This window comes from Prionailurus bengalensis, chromosome B1, assembly GCF_016509475.1.
Source record: "Prionailurus bengalensis isolate Pbe53 chromosome B1, Fcat_Pben_1.1_paternal_pri, whole genome shotgun sequence".
NCBI classification, from domain to species: domain Eukaryota; kingdom Metazoa; phylum Chordata; class Mammalia; order Carnivora; family Felidae; genus Prionailurus; species Prionailurus bengalensis.
In genome coordinates this window covers 50,510,656-50,526,298 of record NC_057344.1, presented here as the reverse complement: position 1 = coordinate 50,526,298, position 15,643 = coordinate 50,510,656, and the positions used below count along the sequence as shown (strand labels likewise).

At 35.7% G+C, this 15,643-nt stretch overlaps 1 protein-coding gene across 9 annotated transcripts in view; it reads right to left on the bottom strand.

Annotated features, from left to right (window-relative positions):
* Nucleotides 1-15,643, bottom strand: part of HMBOX1 (homeobox containing 1) — a 197,369-nt gene that overhangs the window by 56,513 nt on the left and 125,213 nt on the right. For all 9 annotated transcript variants that reach the window (XM_043565063.1, XM_043565065.1, XM_043565040.1 and 6 more), the window contains exon 5: nt 7,932-8,042. In XM_043565063.1, the coding sequence (XP_043420998.1) occupies nt 7,932-8,042 (111 nt within the window). The remainder of the gene's footprint in view (nt 1-7,931; nt 8,043-15,643) is intronic.

The window sequence follows — 15,643 nt, the reverse complement described above, 5'->3', positions numbered from 1 at the left end:
GTAATCTGTTGCACAATAATACAAAATAAATGTAAGACATTGCAACCATCTCCAGTTGTTTATTTCCCCACATTCCCCAACATACTGAGGATTATGAGTATTACTAACTATTCACATTTACAAATTTGGCAGGCAAAAAAAATTTCCTTTAATACTGAGATTTTACTATTAATGAGTATATTTTCTTGTTTACCAAAATTCACATAACTTTTCTTGTGAATTTATGTCTTTTGCCTTTTCTTTTGAGTTATTCACCTTACTGGTGTGTTAAAACAACACCAATTGCTAGTTACACAGATTGCAACTTTTTTTCCAGTTTGTTATTCACCGTTTATCTTTATTTATGGTGTGCTTTCTGATCTTAAATTTAATGAAGTCAAATTTGTCAACCTCTTCTTTTATGGCCAATATGTTTTGTTATCATTCAGAATATTTTTACAGACCTATTGTTTGAACCCTCAATAGATATGATTTCCTATTGTGTGTGAAGTAAATATTTACCTTCTTCCTCAAATGGACAAATGTATCATCACACAATGCTTTAGAGATTCATGGCTTAAATGTAGGCAGACTATGGCTTGCTGCCATAGTTTAAATAAAGTTTTACTGGAACACAGCCATACTCATTCATTTACATGTTAAATTTACATCAAAGTTTTACATTTACATTACATTTGCATCAAAGTTAACAAAGTTTAGGCAAAGGAAAAAATATGGGGTTGGAGTGTTTCAAAGTCTTTGCATTTTCTAAATGCAAGCAGGGATTACAGAATAACAAGGGCTCTAGAATCTACCTAAGTTACATTATATAAATTTTGTTCAACAGCCATGATAGAAGGTTCAAAACAGAGCCAAGCAGCTATCAAGGCTGATCAAGATGAGGTAAAAACAGACTGGCTAAGGCAGTAGTAGGTCCTTTCATCCAAAGCCTGGCTTCTGGTAAAGGATAAAGTTTCAGGGCTTCAGTGGATGAAGGATGAGGAATAGGTCAATAAATTATAATTAGCAGTCCACATTAAAACTATGGCATGCTTTCTTAGCTGAGTGATAAATGGGTATAAATAAAACAAAGAATACAAAGATGAGGTTAAAGAAAAGAAACTAACTGATAATAATGGCTCTTTCTTGGTATTGGGGCTTATTGGTCATGTAACTATGCTTCTTTATAATATTCTGTATTGTCCAGTTTTTCTATAAAAAGGAAACTTAGGTGAAATAAAATTGGTCACAAAGGAAAAAGAAAGGGAGAGAGAATGAAGGAGGGGAAAAAAAGAAGAGATGAAATTAAGTAGTGACCTGGTTACTTTAAAATAAATCAAGGCAATTTATAATTTATGCACAAGGTGGAAACTCTGGAAACTCTGTAATTTCAAACTTGTAAATAAACTGAATTTGAAACATTACTTTTGATGTTTTTTTTCTTGTTCCTTTTTCTTTTTCAATATAGCAGTATTTAAAAATAGCACAAGCAGCATTCTGGAAATACTCCAATAAACACAGATTTATTCTAGAAACCTTAGTTAATCTTGCTTTAGTCAACATGGATGGAGAGCAATGAATAATCCAAGAATGGGTTCAAAATTCTGGACTCTGACAGAAAAATACAAAGATACTAAGAATGCAGGAACAATGTATGTAAGACTCTAAACCCCTCTGAATATAGGAGTTCTAGATTAGCTAAAGAACCCACTTTTTTTCCCTATGGGAAATGTGTACCTATTTTCTTTATAGAAACATTTTTTTCTATCTTGTATCTGGGTTCTCATTAAGAACAAAATTTTGCACATTTATCTAGCAAATCTAAACCCAAGAGGAAAAGGAAAAAAACCTTTTCCTAATTTGCTAAGATCATTAGATTTTGATAAATGTTTTCTTTGTATATATGATAATTTTCTTGCTTATCAGGTTTACTTTTGGGTGAGCTTTTGCCAATCAACTAACAAAAGTATGACTACAACATACTGTCCCATTCAGAGAAACTAGCTTCTTCAAAAGCAATTTCTCATTGTCCCCTATGTCACACACGTGATTTCCCCGACGCTCTTGACACTGCAGTAGTGAAGAGAGAAGGCATTATTTCTGCTCTCCAAATTTATTTTACTTCATGTGGTCCCTGCATGAGCCTCCTGGCAAATTTTATTTGTTTAATTTAGAAATAGGCAGAGCAGTACCACGAGCCAAGAGGAACTCAGTAAACCCGGTCTGCTATAGCAATGTTTAAATTAGACAAGGGAAAAGACTGCTGAGCTTAATTTGATTAAATAAAGGGGGGTTTGATGTCAACCACGGTGAATTTAGTACACACTTCTTTAAAAAAATAGGTATTTTCTTGTAAATGTTTTCATAAGAAACAAGATAAAATGTATTTGATCAGTTTCCATCAGTCCATTTTATTCATACTCCTTGGCAGGCTTTGGGATATGCTGGGAAATTCTAATGATGCGTCTGTTATCAGAGAACTACACTGTATCTATATCAACTGGCTTATCAGTAAAAACAACCTAAATATCTACTCTATTCTTTTTCTTGCTGAGTCTACTTAAAAAGAGACTAAAAAACAAACAAACAAACAAACAAACAAAATCCTATATCCAAATGGTTCCAGAATGAAAAGGTTGAAAAAAAAAAAGAACTTCAGTCAAGGTAATATAGAGAGAAATGATCTGAGCCCAAGAATAGAGGGACAGAATGTACAAACATTTTTTAAATTTATTTTCTAAATACTTATATTTAGAAAAAAAGCACTTTTCATCTTAATGATTTTTCTTAATTTTGCATTTTCCCCCCAGAATATATGCAGTGGGATGGTACCATTTCCATTTATTCTGATGAGCAAGTAAAAAACTATGATATAAAAGAAACAGGTCTGGACTATGTGAACCTAGGTTCTGTAGTTTTTATATCTTGAAAGCTGTTAACAAGGCAGGTTAATTTCTTTTTTTTGCCTCTCTCTCCTTCCCTCCCTTCCTTCTTTCCCTTTCTTCCTCCTTCTCTCTTTTCCATGAAACTTTGTATGTACTTTTTGAATATATAGTACAAGTACAAAATTGATAAAGATACAAAAGGTTATACAGTTAACAGTATTCCTGCTACCTTGTACTCCCAGTCTCTCTGAGCCTCCACAGAACTTTTCTTAGGTCCGAATACAGCCTGCTAGAGATGTTCTATGTTTACATAAGCATATACATGTGTGTATGTATTCCCTCTATATAAATGGCAGTATACTCTAATGTTTTCACCTTACTTTATTCACTTAAGAATTTGATATTTCTACATATAAGTTTAACTCATATAAAGCCCTCTTTAAAAACTAGCTATTTAGTCTCCATACTATTCCATTTTATAGATATACTATAATTCATTTAACTGGTTCTTGATTGAGAGGCATTTAGGTAGATTCCAATCACCCCTGCAATGACCTGCAAAGAAAATTCTCATGTACTACAAGCAACTAATGACTGGACAGTGCATAAGCTATTTTTAGGTGTTAACATAATTTTAGTTCATCTTATCTAAACAGAATAGTAGTTTCAAAGGTCCATGAAGAAAAAAACAATACTAATTCTTCAGCTACAATCAAAGGTTATTTTAAAATCAACAAAGATGCATTTATACCTAGAAAGAATTCTATACCATATTAGCTCTTATATTGAAGGTGAAAATGCAATGAAAAACTTCTAAAAATTAACTTTCAATCACTAACATCCAATTACTGTTAATGCTATGAAAACTACCAGTTGACAATTATAAACTTATCCTCCTCTCTTCAGCTAACTTTAAATTTTGTCCTACAGAAAACCAGACTAGAAAGAACTTGGAAGCTATATGGATTTGGGTTTCAAATAAAAATAGGAAGTCCTTTAAAAAGGGGACAATCAGCAATACAACTTCATTGAAAACCAAATGTACATAATTAGAGGAATTTAGTTTTTTATTATTTACTTTTAAGTAAACTGTATATCCAACATGGGGCTCAAACTTACAACCCCAAGATCAAGAGTCACATGCTCTACCAAATGAGTCAGCCAGGTGCCCCTAGGGGAACTTATTTTTAAAAGGAGGTACTAGCTCCTTAAAGAAACCAATTCCTTATCAACAGCTGGATGAATGCTATTAGTGTTTTCGCATTTTCCTGTTTTAATGCCCTAGTTCCACCTTCCTCCAATTTCCTGATAATGGTTTAGTGGAACTCTGATCCCAAGACAAACTGAAATAAAAAATAAGATAAAAAACAAAACATTTTTTCTTTTTGTTATCAGTGATTATTTATTTTTGAGAGAGAGAGAGAGAGAGAGAGAGAGAGAAACAAAGCATGAGCAAGGGAGGGGTAGAGACAGAGAGGGAGCCACAGAATCCAAAGCAGGCTCCAGGCTCTGAGCTGTCAGTACAGAGCCCAACGTGGGGCTTGAACCCATGACCTGAGCTGAAGTCAGATGCTTAACTGACTGAGCCACCCAGGTGTCCCTCTTTTTTTTTTAAGTTAAGAAAATTTACTTTTACAAACCCTTGTGTAGAGGGCTTTCAATAGAACGCAGCTAGGGAGCTGCTTTGCTATGTAGGAAACCTGGACCCAGAAGCAGGTCACCTACGAATGGTTTAGCACCAGGTTCCCCACCAAAGTGCACTGTGTGAGGGGTGAGGGGTGGTCCCCTCTCCAGCCGACCTGTTTCCTGACCTAGGGGCTCTCTGTACCCCACCGGTCCTGACCCCAGGCTGTATTGCTCCATCTGGGTGGGATTCTGACATAGACACATTTAATCATAATCCCACAGATGGCAGCTTTGTCCCACTGGCTCCTCAGCCAAGCACTCAACAATTTTTAATAAAACAGCTTCAGAAGAACACTATATCACCCCAGTGCTAAAAACTGGACTCCAATAGTAGTATTCCACAGTCAGCAGTGCTATCAGATCAGCTACAACAACAAGGCTGCGGTGGCCTGAGAGCTGTACCTTAGTCCCCTTCCTCTTTCTGGTGAATTTATTTTCCTGGCATCCTAGTCTCCTCCTGGAATTAGAGCTCAGCCTTGAAATCCCAGTGTGAGATAGGAATGTAGCCTCACCAACTGTGATGATATGTCAAGGCACTGTTCTAAGTGCCAATGCAAGAGACAAAAATCCCTTTTCTTATAGAGGATGAATGCCTGACACAGTTGACTGGTATTTGTCCTTCAAATTCTTCACTATTCTGCCCTATACATTTTGGAATATCTTGACAATCTCTCTGGTGTTCCCTCCTGGCAGACAATTGCTGAGATGTGCCAGGTTTATGAACCCCCTAGGTATAGCTCCTTATTTACCTACCTGAACCTTTGTTATCAGCCTAAACTGCTCTATTAAGCAGACCAAGTGCCAGGTTTTTGTCATTCACCATCTGATTTGCTTTGTTGTATGTGAGTCATGGATGAAGTGATGTCTTTGGGAAGACTGCTTAGAGTTGAGTTTTAAGTGTTGCTTCAAGTATGATTTTATCTTAAGACTGTCTAATTGGGTAGCCACTAGCCACATGTGGCTATTGAGCACCTAAAAGTGGCTGGTTGAAAATGGTGTGTGCTTCAAGTGTAAAATACACTTGAATTTCAAAGAATCAGTATAAAGAGAAAGAAAAAGAGAAAGAAGTCTCAATAATTTTGAAAAGTATCGAATTAACTTGAAGTGTCAATATATCTTTGCTAAATAAAATAGATTATTAAAATTAATTTTAGCTATTTCTTACTTTTTAAAATGTGGCTACTAGATAATTTTAAATTACATGTCATTTGCATTGTATTTCTATTGAATTGTGCCCCTTTAGAACATTTAGCTAATGGCAGCAACAATAGAGTCATTAGTTTGAGAGATCTGCTTGCCTATCTACCTATCATAATACCTAAAAATGAAAGTTCTTTGCAGAAAAACTGCCAGCTAATAAATGTTGAAGGAATACTAAATAAATAAGATCAACACCATTTTGCAATCCCCAACAGAATAACTCATTAAGTAAGCATCATCAATGGATGCTAAAACCATTAACAAAAGTTTGCTGTTCATCCAGTGACAAAATGACACCCTACAGATTATTTACAAATTGCAAAGACAAGATCCAGTGGTTCTTACTTTAACAAATGATCGAACTTAGCATATGAACAGTGCTACAACCTGACATTACATAAACCTTGATACATGAGGTAAACGTTACTCACAAAGCATTTTGCCCCAATGTTTGTGAACATTTTCAAACATACAGAAACAAAGAAGAAATTTTATGATGAAAATCTATACTCATATCATATAACATTGTACTCCTTTACTTTATCACATTATCTATCTCCTTATCCACTTTATTTTGATGCATTTCAAAGTATATTGTAGACATTACTACATGCCCTCTCTAAATAATCTATGAAGTATTCTTGCCAAAAATGTTTAATTTGAATCTAATCAAGCCTCTAATCCTAACTTGTAGTTTACAGGAAATACAGGCACTAGAGAGGAATAATTTAATTGACCCTAAGAGGAAAGAGAAAAATGCAGAATATGGGACATTCTGTAAGGTTAGAGAGTTTAAAAAGTTTATGTTATGAAAAAAAAAAAGTTTGAGTGACCAGACTTAAGAGTCTAAAGAGATATGACAAATTCCAATTTGTCAACCTAAATCAGATACTATTTGATTAAAAAAAAAGACATTCTTGCAACTAGAGAAATAGGAATATAAACTAGATGTTTGTATCTATTATATAACCATAGGGGCTGTGGTTATTCAGGCGATTATTCTTTTATTCAGGAGAGGAATGCTGAAGAGAAAGACAGGTGTATACATGCATATACATAAATAGATTTTTAAATTTATTCATTTATTTTACAGGGATAAAGCAAATACAGCAAAATGTTAACAATTTTTTGTATCTAAAAAGAGGGTAAACAGGTGTTCACTGTGTTGGTCTTTCAACTTTTCTGTACATCTGAAACATTTCAAAATAGAAACTGGGGGAGGGTAGATAAAAAAAAATCCATTGCAGAGATGTTGATATGGTCTGTCTATTTTGTCCTGCCTGGGCCTTTCAGATCAGGAATGTGATCTTTAAAAAAACAAAAACAAAAAACTTACCACTCACATACACATAAATATGTTTTGCAACAGTACTTCTACCTCAGAGTCAATACTATTATTAGCTAAGTCTTCAATATGCAATATTCCAACTGATGATTTAACCTATAATAAGCAATGGCTTTAATGCTGTGCTATTACAGAATACAGCTCAATCACAAGGCTAACCTTGAGATCAGGCTCGCTGCCACCAGTCTGTGCAGTGTGTAGATTGATACAGGCTGTCATACAACATCAGACTCTATATACCATTTGTTAAGGGTATCCTACAACAGATCTTGCCTACTCCTGGCAACTTCAGACATAAAGGTTCTCGTGATCTTTTTTCCTTCAGATTTCATTCTACTTTCCAACCTATTGCTGCTGCCAAAGTCATCAGGGCAGTTTCAATCTAAAGTCCAAAGACATGCTCATCATCCAGGTAATTAGAAATAGAAGATCATTAGCAGAGATCACTGGATACAGTATAGAATAAACTAAATAAAAGTATGAAATTAACATTATTAACTAAAGTAACATTTAGAAAAAAAATAGGTATGGAATCTTATGTGTGAATCTATAGTTGAAAAAAGAAATCAGCCACTGCTGCTTTCAAACTATGGTTAGAAAAAGCATATAACCTGGAAACAAAGAGGTGCCTTGGAGGAAGGAGTGAAAAGGACTAGTATTAGACACTAAACTAAAAACTGATATAATCAGGGCTTAGGTTTTACAGTTTAGAAGGAAAAAGGAACAACAGGAAAGTATGAAACTACCTTAGTGAAGACAAGTCAGCATACAAATTTAAAAAAGTAATTAATTATAGTCTTGTTTCAGATGCAATAAAATAAGGAAATGATATTTACCAGGGTTTGTCTTCTCAAGTTGATACCATCGGTAAAATGCTCTTTTCTTCTGTTCGCTCAGGTCTGATCCCTGCTGCAACAGCCAATGAGAGATCCGGCTCTGACTGATCCCTGTGTAGAAAGAGAAACAGCTGTTGCGGGTACTGAAATTACAGGGAAGCTGAGGGCTATGTCGGTCCTAGGTTAGTGGGTGCTTTATTCTCTGTGTTACTCTATAAGGAAGCAACTCGAGCAAACTCTCTCCTGATAAGACTTCTTTGTAAAGGCTGACTGCCCGCCCTGGCTAGAATATACTCAGCAATGATCTACTAGAGGTGAAAGCATTTTATTAACTGAGACTTGAAAGTGGTCTCTAAAAATTAATCTATAAGCTAGCTAGGTTCAGGTGAGATAAATGAAGAGATTCTTAATTAATAGTTATATGTCAGAAGTCTATTAGATTTGTGCTCCTTCTATCACCACCTATACCCTAATCCTGGTTGAGAATATTAGAACTTTTACCTGATACTGAGAAGAAAAAAAAAAAAAATGAAGCCAGCAAGTTTTGCTATTCATTATAAATACTGATGAAAAAGATTTAGGGACTGAGAAAGGAGAGGTCATGAAAACCTTTTCAATAAGGTTTCTGGCTTATTTGTTAATTTACATAGGTGTTTTCAGACGTGTTACTATTAGTACAGGTAATGAAGAATTGAAAGAATTTTAGAATTAAGCTGCAGGATGACCTCTTAAGAAATCTCAAGAGGTAAAGACATTCTTCTAAGACACAGACTTATAACAGTAAAAAAACTGAATAGAATATAAAGCAGTTTTCAACTACCTCCAAAAAGTTCCTGACAGCAATTAATTAGAAATGTGAAAAACGTCCACATCTGAAAGTAAAAACACATGTCTAAAACTTACTAGTATGAGAATCATGCTTCTTCTGGTCATTGTAGCTATTCCAAAATGAATAATTCAATATACAACTGGCAAAAGCAAAGAATAATAGGAAAGATAAAACTCTCTTATACACTCATAAGGCATCTTCCAGAAGACCCTTCAGTTCTCACAGAGGGTTAACAGTATCTAAATTCTCCCAAGGAATTACTTATGGTAACTGGATAGTACCGAATGCCACCTATGCCAACACCTGTTTAAAACCATAATGCACAATAGGAAGGGTGCTATCATGGAAGTAATCACACCTCCTAACATGAGAAGAAGCTGGAGGTCTGGTGATCACATTTAACTCATTAAAAGCAAGCCCCTGGAGTTTCATACTTTAAAAACCAATGTTAACAGAATATTTCAGGAAACCAGGGAAAGGAGATTTGTTAAAAGAAAGGTTGGGGTTCGAAGAAAATTTCTCTGATTGGAAATACCCTTCACTTTCAAGGGTGAAAGTCAAATAGGTTCTAAAACCTAAGTGATTACATTATCAAGTAATTCACAGTAGTTTTCCAGTGGACTGAAGATGTATGTGATGCAGGTGTTGGCAGCTAGCACTGTATGCTTGTTCTAAGAGAATGCAAATTATTCTGGATAATTAAATTGGCTGTGTTTAGCAATGCTTTCACCAAAAGTCTAGTTTCAGATATTATACTACCTTTTACACTACTTTTAAACAAGATGAAAAAAACAACCATTTCCCACTATGAAATCAAAATTGGTTTTCAGGTCATAAAACGAAAATATTTAATATGGATTCTTCATATTGGCACCATACTACTCGAAACCAGAGGTAATTTGAGAAAAATCTGTTGAGAAAATAAAAAAAAGAATATACAGAGATTCTGAAACTTTCAGTATTAAATCTGCACACAGATCACAGAGCCAGTAGATATTGGAACTGTCCAGGTTCTGGTGGTGCTGTAGCGGAGCAAGAGGGAAAAAGCCCATCAAAGGAGATTAAATTATGATCTAGTCACATAATAAAATATTGGGCAGACTTTTTTTTTTAATGTTTATTTATTTTTGAGAGAGAAAAAAAGAGAGAGACAGAGCATGAGTCAGGAAGGGGCAGAGAGAGCCAGAGACACAGAATCCAAAGCAGTCTCCAGGCTCGGAGCTGTGAGCACAGAGCCCGACATGGGGCTCAAACTCACGAACTGCAAGATCATGACCTGAGCTGAAGTTGGTGCTTAACTGACTGAGTCACCCAGGCACCCCTGGGCAGACTTCTAAAAATATTCAAAAACAGCCATCAAAAACAAATAATAACAAACCAAACAAACAAAAAGGCATCAATACCAAATGGCTGGCAACAACGTACAATATATGGAACTCTCATACTGCTGATGGAAGGGTAAGAAGTCAGGGCCACTTTGGAAAACAACTGGGCAGTATCTACTAAAGGTGAATAAATGCATACCGCATGACCTAGTAATTTCTTTCCTTGATATACAGCAATTTGTACATACTCAATAGAAGTGTGTGCAAAAGGCATGTACATCTTGTACATGTACAGACCCACAGGAGCATTTATTCATAATGATCCCCAATCTGAAACAACTCAAATGCCTATCAACAGGAGAATACATAAAAATAATGATTTATACATTCAACTAGAGACTACCATACCAAATAGCAAAAGGATAAACAAACCACTGCTATATGCAACCATATGAATAAATCTCACAAAAATAATATAGGCCAAAAAAAGTTAGATGCACATAAAAAAGTCACACACAACTACATGACTCAATGCATATACAGCTAAAAAACAGACACAATTTATCTATATGGGTGGCAACCAGAATAGTGGTTACCTACAGTTAGGAGAGGCAGTATAAAGAAGGGGTATGTAGTGATTGGCATCATTACTGATCTTGATCTGGGTGACAGTTATATGTGTATATTCACTTTATAGAAATCATTAAGCTGGACACTTTTTACTGAATATTTCAATTAAAAAAAAGTTTGCCCCAAACATTTTCAAAATTGTAGGCAATGTTTAAAAGAATACATTGATATGTATCAATACGGAAAGATGCCCATGAATAAATGAAAAAGTACATAGTTTTATGAATATATTTTTACATAATCTACATTGTTTTGTGAAGTAACAAAACCTTATATATAGAAAGATACACAATAGGAATTCAGAGTGGCATATTTTTCATACATTGTATACCTCTACATTATTTTCTTAATCTTTCTACAAATATGTATTAGTTTATTTTATATTTAGCCTTTCCTTATAAACACTACATACTTTGTTGGTTGCTTTAAAAACACTGTAATGATGCTAAACAACAGAGATGTGCAAAAAGAAGTTAATTTCAGCCTTCCCTCACCAATTCCACTGAGGTAAGTAATGTTAACTGTTAATTTATGTTGTTCCACAATTTTCTCCATATGTAATTATTAATTTATAAAACAAAAGAAGATAATAAAGAATATCCTCCTGTCTAGTCTTTTATGTGTGCAGATAATAAACAAAGAACTTCTTCCCTGTAAATTTAATTCGTTTTCATATACTAAATACAGAAAACAAAGTAATAAAGCAAGTAGTTTTTTCCAGAAGAGGTACTACAAAAGCTGAGTATGTACAATAACACATTTCACAGTCATTTTTCTTGGTTAGCAGCTTGCTGATAGGTGAGGTTCCTCTAACATGCATCCTTCTGTGGCTGGTCCATGCCTTTGGTCCATGGTTCAGTTGAGTTGGTCCATGCTTCAACTGAGGTAGGTGTCAGAAAGCCCTGCTGCTTTTGTCTGCTTTGGTACTCCTTCTTGGGAGAAAAACTCCCTAACTCCCCTCCCACTGCTGAAAAAAATAAAAAGTCATTCTCCACATGTTTTAGCTCCTCATAACCCCTTCTCCACCTTTCACAGGGCAGAAGAAAGGAAAAATTTACATATAACTTTCATACACTCAGAGACTACAACTAACCCCCATTAATTTCTTTCCAATAAGAAAGTGATGGATCACAAAGGACAAAAAAAAACGCCAGTCTCATGCACATTCTTTTCTGAGCTTCAGCTTTGTCATGCTCCTTCCAGTTCCTCAAATGCCACGCTCCCTTCCACTAGAGGGCTCTCTACCACAACCCAATCTGGTCAAAATCCCTAATGCTACAATTTAAATGTTCTCTCTTCCTTCCGCTTCCTGTGGAAAGCCACAACTACTGACCACTCCCATCATCTTCATCTTTGAAATGCCAGATACAACTGCCCAGTGTGAGTTTTCAGTCAGCTTCAGGGACTGCTTTGCTAGCTCCTTAAATGCTAGTGTCCCAAGGGTTCCATCTCTAAGAATCTTCTCTTACTCTACACACTCTTCCTTTGGTCATCTCAACTGTCAATAATCGTGACGTTAAAATTCTAAGTGTCGATGACTTCCAGAGCACCAGACTGTTATTTCAACCATCTGCTAGATAGTTTCATGAAATTTTGCCACAGGTATTCAATATCATTAATTTAATTCATTATCCTCCTCCTTTAAATCTGCTCTTCTTCTGTGTCCCCCCCCCCCCATCTCAATTTTACCTACCATTCTATTCTTTCCTCCAAATCTCACATGCTTACTATATCCAATCACTTCTTTTTTTTTTTTTTTTTTTTTTTTTTAATTTTTTTTTCAACGTTTATTTATTTTTGGGACAGAGAGAGACAGAGCATGAACGGGGGAGGGGCAGAGAGAGAGGGAGACACAGAATTGGAAACAGGCTCCAGGCTCCGAGCCATCAGCCCAGAGCCTGACGCGGGGCTCGAACTCTCAGACCGCGAGATCGTGACCTGGCTGAAGTCGGACGCTTAACCGACTGCGCCACCCAGGCGCCCCTCCAATCACTTCTTAAAATTCTCTTTATGTTCTCTCTAATTCTCATGTGTGCAGTTTGGAATCTCACGCCCTTTTGCCCGGAGAATTGAAATAACTTTGATACAAGAACAAGCCATCTAAGATCCACAAAGTACAAAATCCTCATGATCAGATCTTTTTTATTACAAGATCATTGCACAGTTGAAAAAGTAAAATGTGATTCTTCAAGTAATTTTCTACCTGAGAACTGCAGTCATCTCTATAATTTACCTTCTACAGTGTAACCAGAGTTGTATCTCAAAAGTTTTAAGTTAAAACACATTCTCCATAGGGGTGCCTGGGTGGCTGAGTCAGTTAAGCATCCGACTTCAGCTCAGGTCATGATCTCACAGTTTGTGAGTTCGAGCCCCACATCGGGCTCTGTTATGACAGCTCAGAGCCTGGAATCTGCTTCAGATTCTGTGTCGTGTCGCCCCCTCTCTCTGCCCCTTCCCTGCTCATGCTCTGTGTCTCTCTGTCTCTCAACAGTAAATAAACGTTAACAAAAATAAAATAAAAAACGCATTCTCCATAAAAATAATTCACTAACATGCAGAAAAAAGTCCATCCTCCATCTCAACTTATCTCTTATTCCCTATCCTAGAAATATCCTTGTTTATTTGGCATGAAACCTTCCAGACTCTTTCCTATGCACTTATGTCTTTTAAGACATAAACATGTATCTGTATACATATATAGTTTAAAAAAAAAAAACCACACATTTGTAGTTATTCTATACGTAATAAGTAATGTTTCGCACATAATGCCTTGGAATTTTCTCATGAGGTACATAATGAATTTTCATCATTCTAATGGCTATGTAATATTCTACACCACAATCCACCTACATATCTACCTGTTATTGAACATTTCAGTTGTTGCTAATGGTTTAATTATACATGATATATACATGACATACATTATATATATATATATGCACACACACACATATACACACACACGATACAGGATAATTATGGTTTAATTACACATGATGATGAAATAAGCACATTATATATATATATATATATGCACACACACACATATACACACACACGATACAGGATAATTATGGTTTAATTACACATGATGATGAAATAAGCACATTATATATATATATATATATATATGCACACACACACATATACACACACACGATACAGGATAATTATGGTTTAATTACACATGATGATGAAATAAGCACTCTATGCATATCTCTGTGCATATGAATGGATATTTTAGGAGAGAGTCACAAGAATGGAATTTTTGATTCATAGTATATGAGCATTTAAGTTTGTGACAATACTGAAGAGGATTGTACCACATTTTATACTCTAACCAAGTGATGAGAATGTCTCCTTACATTCTCACGATTATTGAATACTACAAAACTTATTTTTGAAAGTCTTTCATTTTGAAATACATGCTCATTATAAAAAAAAATTATAAGCAATTCAAAAGGAAAAAAAATAAGAGGAAAACTAATTAAAAAAACAAAACAAAACACAGGAGCACCTGGGTGGCTCAGTCAATTAAGTGTCCAACTTGTCCAACTCTTGATTTTGGGTCAGGTAATAATCTCATGGTTCGTGAGATCAAGCCCCATGTTGGGCTCTGTGCAGACAGTGCAGAGCCTATTTGGGATTCTTTCTTTCCCTCTCTCTCTCTCTCTCTGCCCCTCCCCTGCTCATGCAGTGCACTCTCTCTCTCAAAATAAATAAATAAATAAATAATAAAAAACATACACATCTAAACAAAACCAGAAACCCCCAAAACCCCCCACCCCCACACGCATCCAAATTCTCACCACTAAAATATAACTATACTCATAACAAGATCATCCCAAGCATATGTAGACATAGGATAGGCAGAATTACTAAAATGACATACTACAGACAAAATTAAAAAAAAATAAAAACATAAAATTCAGTCTGATTTAGATGTAAGAAAAAATTTTTTAATAAACTAGAGTGTAAATAAAGATCAATTCAACTTTAGTAAATGCTTCTGTGAATTTAGCAAATTCAAATAAGATACCTAAAAAAATGCATTAAAACAAGAAAAAGGATTATACAAAAGCACTGGGAGGCTGGAAGCATTACTTTCTGACTTCTGGCCAGAATGTAATGGCTCCTGGCAAAAAAGCTGAGGAATTAGCAGGCTGTGGTGGCCAGGCTCTAAGATGACCCCTAATAATCCTCTTTGTCTTCCTCCTTTTGTGTAATCCCCTCCAACACTGCTTGAGGGTTGGTTTATGCAACTAACAAACTATGGCAGAAATGACAGTCTGCGACTTCTGTGCTAGGTCACAAATGACATTACAGTTTCTGCCTTGCTCTGAAAGTTGGTTCTGAGGGAAGCTAGTTGCCATGCTGTGAGACCACTCAACCAGACCTATGGATAAACTTATATGGCAAAAAACGGAGTCATTCTATTAACAGCTATGCAAGTGAATCACCCTGGAAGGGAGTCCTCTGGTCTTAGTTAAGACTCCCAATGACTGCTACCTCCTGAGAACACCCTGAACCAGAAAGATCTAAGCTGCTCTTGGCCCAGAGAAACTGAGACAATAAATATTTAGGTTTCAAGTTGTTAAGATCTGATATTCTTTTTTTTTTTAATGTTTATTTATTTTAAGAGAAAGAGTGTGAGCAGGGGAGGGGCAGAGAGAGAGAGAGGAAGAGAGAGAGAATCCCAAGCAGGCCTTGCACTGTCTGCACAGAGCCCAGTGCGGGGCTCAGTCTCCTGAACCATGAGATCATGACCTCAAGCCTAAATCAAGAGTCAGATGCTTAACCAACTGAGCCACCCAGGCACCCCCTAGATCTTATGTTATTTCTTATGCAGCAATAGATAACTCATATGCATACATATACTATACTTTCCCCATCTCTCTCCCTGGCCTTCATACCCCACTCCTGATATT